We start from the raw sequence: 16194 nt of genomic DNA, 5'->3' as shown, positions 1-16194 counted from the left end.
TGTTATTAATCCTGTTTGGTTTTGGGGGGGAACAGTAGTGGTAGCTGTTGAAAGACAGAGGAACATTACTCATTTGCTTCCCCCACACAGCTAATTTAGGAATTCAAGCTGTGTAAGTACAAATATGAAAGGATGACTGTTTGCAGTATGTCATCATTCACAGAGTGGAATCAAAGCATATGAGACACACAGCAGGTTAGCAGTGTTCGGTCTATAGGAGTGTTACCTACTAGATATAATATGTCTCCCAGAACAGTGAGAAAGTGGTGGAAAGTGTGAAAGTGGGGCAGGAGCCCAATCTAAGGACTGGTTTTAATCACACAGACCTCAACCTCTACAGAGCGTGGATGAGTCACCCGGCTAGCTGTCGCCACCAGAGAATGAGGGCATGAAACACTTTCAGGGGCCGTGTTCTTGAATTCCAGCAGTTACATTTTTAGACACCTTGGCATTTTACATTTGTAGGGTAGAGACTATTTCAATATTGTTTTGCTTTATTTCAGCATTTTGTTTTGTACAGTGTAGTGGCCCTACCCTTGTAAGCCACATTTGTAAACACCGGTTTCTTTAAAATGTGAAATTATGCTGTGACTGCCATGCAAAGCTGGATTTCTGACTGAGTCATGCAGGCAACTGGCCCAGGAAAGCTTCAGGCTTAGCAGATATTGATACCACCAACAGTCCTGTGTTAAAACGAAGCAGGGGACTGTGTTGCCTCAAGCGCTGGCAAGACATGAAACATGTTCCAGGAAGTCCAGTTTAACTAACAGATCCATAAACTGGAAGAGTTGTAAGATGAAATCGCTGCACAAAAGTTTATAATATTGCGAAACCTAACAACTTTTTTTTTTTGCCTACTAGTATAACTTAACATTGCTAATATCATTACAGGCCATCAAAAATGCAAAATATTGTAATTGATTAAACCTTGAAACCTTACCAGGTTCAGCACATGGTTTTAGTTGAAAGGCATATGATCTGAAATCACAGGCAGCTGTACTATAGATGAAGCACATCACTGGTTGTTCACTAGTGGCATTTGGCCCTCAGATGGTCAAAAATATAAGCTTTGGTTGAATTGACAGCTTCACAACACAAGGTCTGGAGTTCAGGCTAGTTTTCTGGTGAGGAGGGTATTGCATATTCATATTAAGTTATTCAGTAGACAGCCTTTGTTTAGCAAAGATAGAGAATTTGAAACACTGCTGTGTGGCAGTTATGATTCATTTGGTGAAAGACGTGAGAAAGCCACACGTAAGGTTAAAGAGGACTTTAGAGAAACTGAGGACAGACAGGAGTTGCACATGGCAGCCAGTGTTACTGGCAACATTGCAAACAAGCTAACGGCTCCTGGACCAGTAGCCGTTTTTCCACCATCGAAAATAGTCTCACCATGAAAAGTGCAGCAGCTGCTGCTGACTGGAGGCATGTCAAACTTAGTCTGTGGATTTTCCAACTTTTTCATTCACCACCACTCTTCACTTTGGGACTGTATTACTGTCTGTCGACATGCTGTCCAATTACTGTCCAGTGTCTGTCTGTCTCTGCCTTGACATGGGGCTTCAGTTAGACCTGGATCAAATACCACTGTGTTACTGTGCAGGTACTTTACAACAGTGGTTTGTATTTAATTGCTGGCTTCAGTTTGCTATTTGAAATAATGTGACTGTGGGAAAGTTTAAGAAAGCCACAATAAAGTCTAGTCAAACTGGTCTGATTCCATGTATTTACCTTCAAAGTTACACAGTAGGAAAATAAGAATTACTTGCAGCTAATACTTGACCCATATTTCAATCCTTCCACTTTTCCCCTTATTCATATCCTCTCTACTTTCTTGTCACCTACCGCTCACCTTTTTGTCTTGTGAATGGAGGCACCACTGTCCCCACCTGTCCTGATAACGCATTGCTGAGCTAGCGATAAGAAATGGGTGAGTGAGGTTTTACAGCTCCTCACAGACACTTGAGATACAGTTTGATTTAGTAGCACTGGCAAAGGACAAAAACAAAGACCGATCACGCAGGATTTATGTTCTCTCAAGATGCAATTTGCTAATGGAAGAAAGCAGTTGTGTACTCCGCGGCATGTTTGCTGACACAGATTTCTTTGCCTTTTAATGTGATGCTTCATAAAGACGACGGGGACACGATCCTGAGATCTTGACAATAAAGTAAGGGCAGGCTCGGGAATCCAATTAAATTACAGTACATCTCTTTTTCACTCTGCCGTGCTCTGACACAAACCCAGGTCAGGGTGTCTTGACCTCTCTAGGGGTGCTGATTGGCTGCTGACGGAGAAGTGACCCTTATTGTGTTCTCGGAAGGGGTGGCGTATCGCACTCTGAGGTTCAATAGAAGCCGTCCTCCCTCCGCCTTGCTGGCAGCGGTCTGTGCTTTCACAGAGCGCTATCATTTACAGCAGGTCCCTAATCTGATTTAAAGTCCCACTGACCGCCCTCTCAACTCACTGTTCTGTCCCTGCAGCATGACCGCAATGCCAACATACACAAACACACACACAGATGGACACTGAGGCGCATGTAGAACTCATGAAAGACACATAGACGTGATAAACAGACGTGATTAATTCAATGTTCCATCTTTTATTCTGGTATTCTGAGAATTAACATGAGTGTACTTCGCAAATTTTGTTAGTAATACATTGATCCGCTCAAAACAAGCACACATACATTTAGGTAGATGTTCCAAATTCCTCTGTAAGCCACCTCATTTGTTATTCCCTGTTCATCTGCAAGTACTCACCCCAACCACTACACACACACACACACACACACACACACACACACACACACACACACACACACTCAACATGCTTTGTGAGCTGAGGTTTGGGGCCAGACATTCCACTCTGCTCCACATTACTGACCTCAGCCGCTCTGCAGTGACAGGCAGGACGGGAACGTCTGGACATACCCCACCTATTGAAAGTATGCATTGAGATGAATAAGCACATACCTCGGAGATATCATCCCTGCCCTTCACATTTCCTTTAACGGCCAATCTAAGGTCACATACTCTGCTGTCTGACTCATTTATTCTGTACATGTTTAGATCCTTCCCTGCAGTCATTTCTTTCTCCCTTCTGTCTCATATTTTCTGCCACTGATATTTGTATGTAGATGATTTCTTCTTCCTCTGCATAATATACCAATTCATCAGCCGCTTTAATAAGCCAGTGCTTTGTCCGTTGATGATCTCTCCCACTGCTGTGAAGCTTGGTCTGACCTGTCTGCCAATCTTTCGTCTTCTCTTCTCAGTAAGGTGCAGCGATCTTTCTGCCTCAGTATGCAGTGACCTATCAATGTGGCATATGTCTACATTCAATTTACGTAGCAGCTCGAGATCATATTCCGACAAAGTATAGTCTACATTAATTAGGCTATAAACCAAATATGTTTACCTGAGGTAAGCATCCACAGCTCTTTTTTCGTCATAAGACAATGCTGAAAATCTTTTGAAGTAAGAACTATCCATGCAGACTGCTGCTATTCAGCTGTCCACCCTAACAGTGCTTGCAGCTATGGCGATGTCAGATTCGGGAGCTATGCACAGTCACAGTCCAACTGTCAAAAAAACATCTTTAATACTGTTTTCCACATGATGTCAATGGACCTCTTTATTGGCAGCCATTTTCATACAAAATAGTTTGGTAATCACAGGTGTTACCAGTGGCAGAAATTGAATGTCTTATTCTTCTGTATGTTTTCATTAGTGTGTAATGACCTGAAAATAAGGATTGTCATGTTTTTGTTGCCTTAGAATGAGCAGTTTGTATCTACAGAGGGCACAGGTCCTCTTCCATGGAGGCCACCATGTTGCACCATCATGTTCCTACGGTAGCCCAGAAAAGACAAACCAAATACTGGCTCTAGACATCTTCCACAGTCACAACAGGTTCTTCTACGCCTTTGGAAGTAGAGATTGAGATGAGGTGTTTGAAACCAGCAAGCATGCAAGCTTCCGATAGATGCCACACCCTGCACATTTGTGCTTTAATTTAAAACCAGGTAGCAATCACTACATGGCGTGTAAGAATCTATGAGTAAGGTCACTAATGGCATCTTGCAGCAGATGGTTAAACACACTCTTGTCTGTAACAAGTGCACTGCTAGCCAGGCGGGGAAGGGTGCAGTCCGGAGCGAGAAGGAGTGATGTGTCATGTAAGGTGGTGCGGAACAGCCATAGACATGGGTGGAGGGCTGAGGAAACCCTGTGGGAAATCAGTGTTACTAACTTTGCATTTTTGTCACATAGTCAAAGGAAGTAGTCATTCATGTTAATAAAAGTACTTAAAAATCAAAGGAATGGCCAAAACATTCACTTCAAAGATGTTACAAGAAAGAAAACATCACAATGTATTTAAAGGAATTTTTGAAGGTTCAATCCCAAGGGACTCCATATTATGTGAGCCATAATAAGATGTTAAGATGTAGGTGAAGGCAGATCTTATTAAATTTACTGTTGGTATTATGTGTGTGTAACTGTAGAGGTAAAAGTGAATCCAGTTACTGTGCTGCTGGCTGGGTGAGGCCATTGTCTCATAATCCACCTATGGCCCTAGACTGAAGGGTTGAGGCAGAGTTGGTCTTTGCAAACCAACTACATGTGCAAATCTATGAAAATGTTGCCAAAAAGATAGTACAGAGCAGAGTCAAATTATGAATAATGAAAATTTAAAATCAAATAAGTTATTAAAATTATTATAATTATTACTATCATGCACTCTCAACATTTCTCAACATTTCTTTTATCTCTGGTGAGGTATTACCTAACCTGACCTCACATCACTGACTCCTCTGCTCCCATCTTTTGCCTTGGTGCCTATAAATCCTCTAACCCTGAACTACTTCCCACCAAGGTTGCTGTCAGATTCCCTTCCTTACAGGGCTTTGGAAGCCTAGCAGAGCGTGAGAGAGGAGTGGCGGGCAGATAGTGATCTGAGAAGAGAGATCTTGGTCCAAATATCTTATCTCCTTGAGGGAGGCCCTGATGTAGGCCTACTGCTGGAGGAGGAATCTCCCTCTGGAGATGAAATGAACTCTGAATCGGGCTCCAAATAGCTTGAATGAGGCCTAGCGTGGATAGGAAACAAGCAGACAGAGGTTCAGCCAGTAGAGGGAGCCGGTTGTTATTATTGTGAAGGACACCAGGAGAGTGTTTGTGTTGGTATGGAAATAGTGGGAGCATTTTAAGTAGGTCACACTCGCCATTTTTTCCCTCACAAGTCCCTCTGGGAAGATGTAAACTATAACAGTACTTTAACTCCTTAATGTACGACTGATTAATGACAACATTTCACTCACTTTGCCCCTGTTTCTCTTTCCTTTCTCACTACAGAGGAGAAATACGTGACTATACAGCCGTACACCAGTCAAGGGAAAGATGAAGTCAGCTTTGAGAAAGGGGTCACCGTGGAGGTCATCCAAAAGAACCTGGAAGGCTGGTGGTTCATCAGGTGAGTGAACGCCACAGCAGCAGTGAAATGAGAGAAATAGAATCTGTCCAAAGTTTCTATCCAGTTCCTTATTGAGCGAGTCCTCAGAGAAGAGTGACATTGTCGTCAGTGTTCAGTGCTGTGATGGAGGCAGCGGTTTCCCTGCAGCTCACATTTGTGTAACGGTATTAAGGAGAAACCATTAGCATATGGCACCTTTCACAGGTCAACTGGGTGTCCTTTCTGGGATTTCTAACGTGCATGTGTGTTTGCACATATGAGTGTTGTTTACCCAGCCAGAGTGTATTTCCTGCCAGTTGTTTGTTTCCATGTATCCCGGGGGCAACTCCTACAATTGATTGTGTATTGTTCTGAGTATAAGTGTTCGTAGTGTATTACAATCGGTCAACCTCTAGTTTATAACCAGTCCAGGGCATCTATAACACACTTTGACTTATAATTCATTATAAGTCACATCTATAATGTTTTATGACTGTAGCAGAAAGCATTACGTCTGTTAATAAGTGTAGTCATGACGCATTATGCTACACTATTATATAACACTGTGAAGGTCCTGATAACAGACTATAGATGTGGTCTTCATGGAAAGTGTTGCTGTTTTTTCTTATCTGAAACGAAGGTCTGTGGATCGACGGTGTCTGCTGTACAGACCATAAAGTCCCTGGAGGAATATTTCTGATATCAGTCTGTATAAATAATATTGGCTGGACTTGACTTGTTCACTCCTTTGCCTTGTTGCAGTGCACTACAAGCCATTTTGGAGCACATTGTCCAACAACAAATAATCCTCCAGATGTACGTCTGAGTCATGCTGCTCTCAGTGGGCAGTGTTCATACAGTGAAGTCCAAGCATGGGGCTTTTTTAGTTATGGGGACTCCTTGTGGTTGCAGTTGGAGTCATGCAACAGGGGAGCACAGACGATCACATCTCTTCTGAACAGAAAATGGCCCACCTAGAGGCAAATGACTCAGTGTTGCATTTGGAAACATTACTTATTGTTTCACAGTGCACTCTAAAATGACTCATTTAGTTTAACAATGAATGTTGAAATGTGGGAAAGCAGTGTCTCTTTGCATATATTACTGTATGCAGTCTGTTTACTTGCCTTTGGCTACCTCTGTGCCACCAGAATTAAAATGGTGTCTGTTTTTCAATGAACAGGATCTCACTCTGTGTATTTTATTACATACTTAAATGCCAGAGAATATGGAAATTTAGTCTTTTATTTATTCCAGGTGTAATTTATTTATAGCTAATATCAGTGCACTATTTTAAATGGGTAAACTGGTGATTTAATATTGTTCTTACAGCTGGAGGACTCACAAAAGACATGTTAAAAATTACACAACAGAGACAACAATATCCAGATATTTTGTTGCTTGTATAAGCCAAGCTCCAAAAACTCATTTCCCATAATGTGGCCAATAGCATACTTTTGTTTTACCCTCTCTGCCTGACAATGTCTGTGCCCTTCAAACTCCATGACCCCATTTTTGTGACCTTTATGTGTAGAATTTGTGCAGTGATCCTTATAAGGAATAGTTTCAGTTATTTGAAGTGGGGCGGTATGCAGTTCTTATCCATAGATAGTGTTTAAGCTACAGTAGATTGTGGTTGGCATGTCCCTTGTTGAGGGAAGCAGTGGGAGTGGTGTAGGAAGCTAAGCAATGTACTGCAGCAAAACATATTTTAGCTGCCTAAAAAAAAATCAATATCAATTTAAATAGGCATCATATTTAGAATATTTTCACTGCTTTACCTTTCCATCAGACAGCCTTTTTCCGAGGGGAAACCACCATTATATAAGCCAAATATTTCTCTCTCCAAAGCAACCAGACCCCTTTGTTATTTTAGCTCACAGAGCACAGGAGTTGCTGGTCTACTGCTGCTTCAGTCTCCTTGTTTTTCTGCTTGCTTGTTTGTTGTTTGTGTGACTTAATTATTTAAAAAGGGTACTTCAGATCAATCGAAGTCACACAATGAAACAAACAAACTAACAATCAAGACAGCAGTCGACTGAAAACTCAAGGGGGCAGCTGATGACTGCAACGGGAGGGGGGAGAGGGGGTCAAGGAGAAGTTTCCATCATGGAGACAGAGGACAGATTAAGTGAGGATGTGCCCATTGACAAGGACTTCATAAACCTGCATGTGAAAATATTTGGCCAATACAGCTGACAGAAGGTGACAATAACATTATATTAATGATGAGAGGCTTTATGTCTTCATTTACAATTATATTATAATTTGAAATGCAGTAAAATAGGATAATATTGACATGAATATGAAGTGTAATAAATATTTCAATGTCATAAATAAGCAGCCTGTGTAAAACTTTGGTTTGGATAACAGCAGCTGCACATGACCCCTACAACAGGTCTGGACCACTACTACAAATGTGTTAGTCCTTGTAAGAAAATTCAAAATGCGAGAAATTTAGTGAATGCGGAAAGTTCTCCTAAACCACTGGTACACACCTCTTAGGAACAAATCTGTTTGTATAAGTTGTTCTTGCATGATGCCCATTACTGATCAAAACGTCTTTATGTCTTCTATCAACAGATACTTAGGGAAAGAAGGCTGGGCCCCTGCCTCCTACTTGAAAAAAGTCAAAGAGGACTTCTCCCCTCGCAAGAAGACCCTGACAGGCCCCGTAGAGATCATTGGCAACATCATGGAGATCAGCAATCTGCTACAAAAGAAGTCAGTCAGTGAGAAGGACATCCAGACAGATGGAGAGGGTAGCACCACACCGGAACGCCACATATCCAAGAGCGAGATCAGCCTGCCCATGCCCTATAACTCTGAAATCAATGCAGAGACAGGCAGGAGGCTGAGCGCAGGCCGTGACACCAACAGCCCATGTCTGGGCTTATTGGCAGCGAGTGCTGCCTTAAATGAAAGTAAAAACAGAGGCGAGCCCGGGTCCCCAGCCGTTGCCAGAGTGGCGCCGCATAGAGTGGAAATTGGTGAGTGTTTGTGGTGTGTTAGAAGACAATTGTCCCAGTGAATGAAGCAATAAATGTGTTGCAACAAAGGAGAGGATGATTTTTAGTCTGTGCATAAGACATTAAGACATGTCACTTTCCTTTTGTGTAGGCTTTGATGCTATAGGTAAGCTACATGCCTGGTGGTGTGTGTAATGGTGGTGGTGGTGGTGGTGTAATCTAATAGCATATACCATGTCACACTAACCTGTGAGGCTATTTAACATGGGATTTTTGTGTGGATATCCATATTACTCACATACTAAGAACATACAGCCATCATAGCTGTGCCTCGTTCCTGAACATGTGATGGGACACATTTTTGCACATGAAGTACATGATCTTATTTAGAGAATTTATTATCACACAAAGAACATTTATTTTGTGCTCAATATAGTTGTTTGCAAGTTTGCTAACAGCCACAGTGATAACTTTTTTCATGCAGTTTTACTCATTTCACCTCACAGTTTCCCTGCTGTGAGCCGGGAAACCCTTGGACAATCTTTCATAGTGTCTCTGAACATTTCTGCTCTGTGTACCACAATTCCAGATAATCAGAAAATTTGACTAAAATGCATTAGTATGATTACACACATGAGCTTCTTAGAATGTGCTACTGATAAAACTACTAGCAATCTGACTGAAGCCTTGCTCATGCTGTCTTGAGCATGAGCTCCTCTGTAGACCTGCTTCATCCACATATTTGTCTTTGAGGTGGGATGATGGTTGGTCATTAAGATACACTTAGTAGTGAGACATGGAAATGAGTGCTGTGAAAGAGAACTTTAGGTTACTTTAGGCGTAGAGATCTGAGATGTGTCACCAGGCTGGCTATCTTGAAGAATTGTGTTTTTTTTTCAATAATGAGTGAGACTGCATTGGTTATAAGTAAAGGTGGAGATCCCTGATGCAGACTGGTCATGACTGCACAGGACTCTATCAGTATTTCTGTCTTAGCGTGTGCAGAAATGAGGCACACAACTCCATTGTTCCCGACTGTTGGATGTAGCTTAAGCGCATTGCAAATACATTTCAATGACATGTTTCTTTGTTTTTCAGGCTCTCCGAATCTGAGACAAAAACCTCCCCCGAGAAGAGAAACAAACTTGGTAAGAAAATGAACAAACTACTGCTTCTTAATGATACCCGGGAGGACTTTATTTAATATGATTAAATGTTCAGCAGAAATATGCAAGCATGACAGATCTATTGAAGAATGTTCTAGCACATTTACAAACACTTGAGTTCTAGCTGAAAAATATTTCCAAAACAGCATAAATACATTACATAAGAACAACAACATAAAATAGAAATATTATTAATTAGCTCCCAGATTACTGCAAGAGTTGGCATAGCAACCATTAGAGAACAGTAACGACACGAGTGCAATATCATGTCTTTGATCATCACTAACCACCACCATGTACACGCATATTATAGTATTTACATACAATATATGTTATATTGTCATCATATGCAGCCAAAATACATATTTTGAAATGTCTGAAGATGTCTCCTTTATTATATTTTTAGCCATAAGAATATAGTCATTCTTAAGTCATAGTTAGATACAATATAATGATGGCTGGATATGATGTCAGCTGCTCTCATCTCTCCCCCTTTGCTGTGCAGGGATTCCAGTTACCCAAGCCACCAGAGCCCCCTGCTGTGGAAGCAGAGTATTACACTATAGCAGATTTCCAGTCCTCAATCTCTGATGGCATCAGTTTCCGTGGAGGACAAAAGGCTGATGTAAGAGGCCAGGTCTACATTGTTGTCCCTGTGATGAGACAGTCATGGCTCATTGAATATGTATGTCAGCTGAGTGCACAGGAAAGCTGAGGCAATCGAGATGCGACCTTGAGATTTGTGTTTCAGTGCGGTTATGTAGCCAGAATTAGTGAGACTCAGGTAGAGAGATGAAAATAACATTCATTCCTTCAAGTCTGCTTAAGTTCAAGTTACGTTGGGTTGGCAGCTCTAGACAGTGTGTCCACATTAAAGGGATAGTTCGGATTATTTAATGTGGGGGTGTATGAGGTACTTATCAGTAGTAAGGATTGTCAGTGTATTACCTACAGTAGATGCTGATCAGCATGCATCCAGTTTAGAGAGGCAGAGAGGGGCAACAGCATGGAAGATAAGCAATGTACTGCAGTGGACATGGTCAGTAACAAAAGGTATTTTAGCCACTTACAGAGATTTGCCTAAAAAAAACATAAATTTAAGTGTACATTATATTTTAGAATGTTTTCACCGTTTTACCTTGCTATCTTTTCCAATCGGAAACCACTGTTGTAAGCCAAATATTGTTTTGTCCAAACCAACCAAACTCCATTGGTGAAAATAGTAATTTTACCTTTCAGAACATGGAAATTGCTGGTGTGCCATTGTCTCGAACTGTTGGTTAGTTTGTGTTGTGTGATTTTGGTAAATCTGAGCTATCCTTTTAAAATATCAAAGTCATACAATAACACAAACTATGGCAGTGGTAGACCAGCAACTAGTTTGTTCTGCCAGGTAGAACTACTGATTTCACCCATGGAGTTCGGTTGATGTGGAGAGGGTGAAATATGGCTAATATAACAGCATTTCCCATAGAAAATTGCTGTCTGAAAGCAAAGTAGATCAGTGAAAATATTCTTAATCTAGTGTACATTTAAATTGGTACTGTTATTTTTTAGGTTGACCTTTTTAAGTGGCTAAAATACTTATTGTTGCTGAAACTGTTCACAGCAGTACATCACTTAGCTTCCATGCTGGTGCCCATCTGTGCTTCTCCACAATTGGAGCATGCCAACTGGCTTCTACTGTACATAACACATTAACTACTGATCAGCACCTTATACAACCCTACATTAAATGATCCGAACTTCCCCTTTAATGTCTGCAAGTAGACTGTAATAGCTTATGTGATGAAAGCATGTGTTTTTATCATCTGATCTAGCCCTAACTTGTATCAAAGTTTAACAAAGTTGTTAAAACCTATAGAAAGAAAGGAACTCATTTTGATATCCTTTATCTTCCATTTCATGTTGTCCAGGTGATAGAGAAGAACCCTGGAGGCTGGTGGTATGTGCAGATTGGAGAGATGGAGGGCTGGGCCCCATGCTCCTACATCGACAAGCGTAAGAAGCCCAACCTGAGCCGTCGAACCAGCACCCTAACACGTCCCAAAGTCCCACCTCCAGCTCCACCTGTTAAAAAACAAGACTCAGAAGAGGCTCCCCCTCCTGCCAACTCTGCCTCTAAAGCCTCGGAGCCGCCGAGCAGGCCCGTGTATGAGGAACCTGAATATGATGTACCTGCAATTGGATGTGAAGGTGAATCAGACACAGATTCCCTGAAGGACGAGCGCACCCTGGATGTAAAGATCAGCAGCGTGGTCAGCGACAAGTATCGCAGCTCCCCTCCTTCCTGCAAGGCCTCTCCTCCCGTGTGCAAGGCTTCCCCTGTGTTCACCCACCGAAGAGCTTCCTTCAGGTCTGTAGAAGAGGTTGCAAAAGAGGAGTGTATCTATGAGAATGACGGCTTCAGGCGAAGCAGTGGCATTGACACAACTTCGGTTAAAGGTTCCAGTGAACCAAATTCTCCAAGGAGTTACCATTCCTCCACAGTCCCACGCAAACCCTCTGGGTCCTCACCCTTAGCTGGTAGACCCATGAAGACCATGACGCCAGAGATGAATCGGAGAAGCCAGACCCTGGGCAGACACATAGACATCAGCCTCAGATCGCAGGACAACAGCCCCCACTCTTCATCAGATGAACTGAGCAGAGGCCCCAAGAAAGGCCCTGCCTTAAGCCGGGATGTGGAGCAGAGAATAGGTCAGAGCCCCTCCACCAGGCCCAAGCCTTCTGTCAGACCTAAGCCACTCCTGACCAAATCAGAGCCCCAGAGCCCTGAGAGGATGGACATCAGCTCTCTGAGACGGCAGCTGAGGCCTACAAGTCAGTATCGACATGGTCTCAAACCTACTCGAGGAGACGACTCTGAAACAGCCTCTGTTATCTCGTCAGAGGACTCAATGTGTTCACGCAGTACCTCAGATCTCTCCTCTGTTTACTCCAAAGGGAGCCGTGGGGATTCAGATGTGGAAGGCCCTAATCTCTACCGCTCCGTGGACGCCTATAAGAAGGTCCAGGACTCAGAGATCAGCTTTCCAGCTGCGGTGGAGGTCGAGGTCCTGGAGAAACAGGAGAGCGGTTGGTGGTACATCCGTTGGGGATCCGAGGAGGGCTGGGCTCCCTCATACTACCTGGAACCTGTTAGGCAAGTGGGTGATGCAGGCGGGTTAGAGTCAGATGGACATGGGAGTGGTGGGAGTAAGTCCAACAGCCTGGAGAAGAATGAGCAGCATGTTTTGACCCTGAACAATATCAATATTCAAGGTCTGAGCCAGCAGCATCAAGGCTTGAGGAGGAACACTCCGCCAATCCCTTCCAAGCCGCCTGGTGGCTTCTCAAAGCCATCCGGGATGGTTAATGGCGGGGTTCGGATGAGAAACGGGGTACGCCAGGTAGCGGTGAGGCCTCAGTCTGTGTTTGTGACCACAACACAGCCAGCCAAGGATGCGCACTACATGACAGGGTCTCTCAGGCGAAATGACTCTCTTGGCAGAAGTGATCACTACGGCTCTGGTTCAGCCACTCTTGGTGTTCGCCGAAATGCCTCCTTCAGCACCGTGCGGCCACATGTAGTTGTCGAAAGCCAGACGAGGCCTGCCGAGCGCTCCAGCTTGGGGTCCTCAGGGAGCTCATTCAGCACAAGCAATGTCCAGGACGCCCTTAGCAGAGTTAACCAACGCAATGGCATCCCTGTGTCCACAGTCCGTCCCAAGCCCATAGAGAAGAACCAACTGATCCACAATAACCTTGGCAGGGATGTGTACGTGTCCATCGCTGACTATCGTGGTGATGAGGAGACTATGGGTTTCACTGAGGGCACTTGTCTGGAGGTTTTGGAGAGAAACCCCAATGGATGGTGGTACTGCCAGGTGCAGGACAGCCTGCTTCCCCGCAAGGGCTGGGTCCCCTCCAACTATCTAGAGCGGAAAAAGTAAAACCTGCCCCCACATCTTTATTCTACCCATTGCCCCACCTCCCCCTTTTGATGTCTTCAAGGACGTGGGTGGCGTCAATTCTAGGGAATGTTACCCACAATCTCCCCTAAGCAATATGTCCTTGAAAATGTACATTTATTAAAAGACTGTGTGTAAAAAGAAAGATGTTTTAATCTGATAAGGAAGGACACTTTTAGTGCTGGTTTACTAAAATGTATTCAAAGAGGAGTGTAAAGATTTTAAATATTTTGGCTGAGAATGAGAGACAGAAACATGGGATTGGTCAACTGTGAGTGAGGAAATTTGAAGAGGACAGTGTCATTGAGAAATGTTATGAATGGGAGTGATAACCTCTTAAAGAGGTTTGCATCATGTAATACAGAAGTTGAGCAGGGCAATGGCTATGCTTATTCCTGCCCATCACTGATCATGATGGCCGATAAGTGCCTTTTGTATTTGTTCACCTGAATGGAGGTCCTAAATGGTGGATGGCAAAACATGAAATCAACCAAATCTTTTAAGAGTGCCATAGGCCTATGAACACCAACAAGAGTATTTCCATAACCAATTAAGAGCTCCACTATACAGAGCAAACAAAGTGCAAAGCTTTGATCTTAAGTGCTCTAATTGGTCCAACACAGATTACAGAAAGAAAAACAGAGATTTAAGGAACTCAAGTCACCAGAGAATTTGTTTGTTTTAAGCCACCAAGTCATCAAGCAGACTAAAACAACATTTTAATCTTGTTATCAGTATTTTTATTTAGTTCATTGTTCATGTTATCATGTCTTGTGTTGATGCAAGTCTTCCTTAGAGAATTATTTCTGCTTTCTTGTGACATCTGTTTTCCACAAAGAGCCTGGAATTGGAACGTTAAAGCTCCTGCCTCATGTCTGCCACCATCTGACACAGTGGGCAAAGTATACTGTAGGTGCTCAGGTTTGATAAATTGGCATAGTTTTGTTGTAGATCAAGCCCCAGAAATTTATGTTAATATTCATGTTTTTAATCCCAGATGTAACTATCTGGGAGAACAGATGTATAAAAAAAAAAAAAAACCTGTGAAACTTGAAAATAATAGTCGGATATTTTAGTTTCCTGGAAAATCAAACAACTTGTAACAAAACCACCTCTTATCTGAGTAGCTAATAACCTCAAAAAATGAAAACAATTAGTTTACAAAGGTTTAGGTTTGCTGTAGTTCCAGGAACAATTGATTTTGTACATATTTTGTTCTGTAGACATATAATAATGCCGCTGTTGCGGAGCTATATTAAGTACTGGAAACGCAGTGAAATAATTGAATCCCAGGGACATATTTGCACAGCATTTAGCCCAAAATGTGATCAAACCAAAGAGTTTTTTGTGAGTTTACTATTTATTTATGGTACACGTAATACAGCATATTCAACAAAATGCCTAAAACAAAGTTTCCTATCAGTACCTAGAAGCACTTCTCAAAATTATAGAGCTATGAAACAAGAAGTAAACAATATTAGATATTGCTGTGCGGTATAGATGTTAGAATTAAATAGAGGACATCATCGTGTGTAAACTTGTTTCAAAGTTTAGTTTTTTTTTTCACTTCTTCCAAATTATAGTTGGATTTCAACTCATATATTATAAGATCATGTCAATAAGTCTTAGGAATCTCCTATAAATATAAAGACAGAGGTAAATTTCCCCTAATTCAGAAGTGAAATAAGAGAATTTGAAATTCTGAGCTAAAATCCAACTTTCAAAATTCAAATGGCTGATGTTCAAGACTGCTGAAATACATTTTCTAACGATGTGTGTGAGCTCTCTATATGAGGCTGAACACTAACTTTTCATTATGTTTCTGCTGGACAGTATCATAGTATTAAACAAAGTACAGTACCTGCTAGATCGCAGTTATCTATTTTAGCAAAAACCATATTTGTTTTTGTTTGTTTTAATTTGTTGCTCTGTGATCACACAGTGACAATAATGAGGAACGAAGTGGTTCTGTTTTGTGAATTAGTGCACTTTAAACCTGTTTTTATGGTGCATTAATGTAAAGATGCAGTAAATATTCAGCATATTATTTATTGAATACATTTTTGTTATTATTTAATATCTTTCTATTCTTTTTTTTTCACTAATTTCAAATGAGAGATGGAACTCTGATAAGTTCTCTCCATGACAGTGATCATGCCAAACTTTAAGTAGAATTGGAGAAATATAGCCCTCTTGTGGGAGGTCAAAGGTACTACAAAGTGTTTTTATCCCATCCACAAGGCTTACCAGCTGTCCTACCTCAGTGCAATAAGAAATGCACTGCTGGTCAGTGAGTCTCACCGATAATTGTACAGACACATTATGTTTTTTCTTTTACTGTTTTCTTTAAATCTCAGTGCAGCTAAAATATTTTTGTAGCACATGTTTTGTATTGAGCGATAATTTATTTTTTTGAACATCTAAAAAAAAGGTGTTTTTTTTCCCTTTTTTTCCCTCTATGCTGTGTGCTGCAACTTTGGCAAATCATGGGCACTTCCTTCATCTTTATTGTGCTTTACATAATGCCTGATTTTATGTATATTTATTATGAATAGTTTGACATCTTATCATGGTTTGACAATCATCTTATTCCCCCATTCAAAATATGACTGTATAGCATTAAACAGATTATGATTGGGCTTCATTAATCTA

The 16194-nt window shown here is 41.7% G+C and overlaps 1 protein-coding gene across 4 annotated transcripts in view; it reads left to right on the top strand.

Annotated features, from left to right (window-relative positions):
* sh3pxd2aa (SH3 and PX domains 2Aa) overlaps positions 1-14728 on the top strand; it is a 134535-nt gene extending 119807 nt beyond the window's left edge. For 2 of the 4 annotated variants that reach the window (XM_084715693.1, XM_084715692.1), the window contains 6 exons: positions 5358-5475; positions 8038-8444; positions 8575-8589; positions 9522-9571; positions 10095-10214; positions 11506-14728. In XM_084715693.1, coding sequence (XP_084571819.1) covers positions 5358-5475; positions 8038-8444; positions 8575-8589; positions 9522-9571; positions 10095-10214; positions 11506-13524 — 2729 coding nt within the window. In that variant the 3' untranslated portion in view covers positions 13525-14728. The remainder of the gene's footprint in view (positions 1-5357; positions 5476-8037; positions 8445-8574; positions 8590-9521; positions 9572-10094; positions 10215-11505) is intronic. The other 2 variants (XM_084715695.1, XM_084715694.1) reach the window with 1 other exon arrangement.
* The last annotated feature ends 1466 nt before the right edge of the window (positions 14729-16194 follow it).

The sequence above is a fragment of the Lutjanus erythropterus genome, chromosome 3 (genome assembly GCF_056507025.1).
Source record: "Lutjanus erythropterus isolate fLutEry1 chromosome 3, fLutEry1.hap2, whole genome shotgun sequence".
In the NCBI taxonomy this organism is placed as follows: Eukaryota; Metazoa; Chordata; class Actinopteri; order Lutjaniformes; family Lutjanidae; genus Lutjanus; species Lutjanus erythropterus.
Note: the sequence above shows the minus strand (reverse complement) of the source record. Positions and strands in the feature narration are given on the sequence as shown.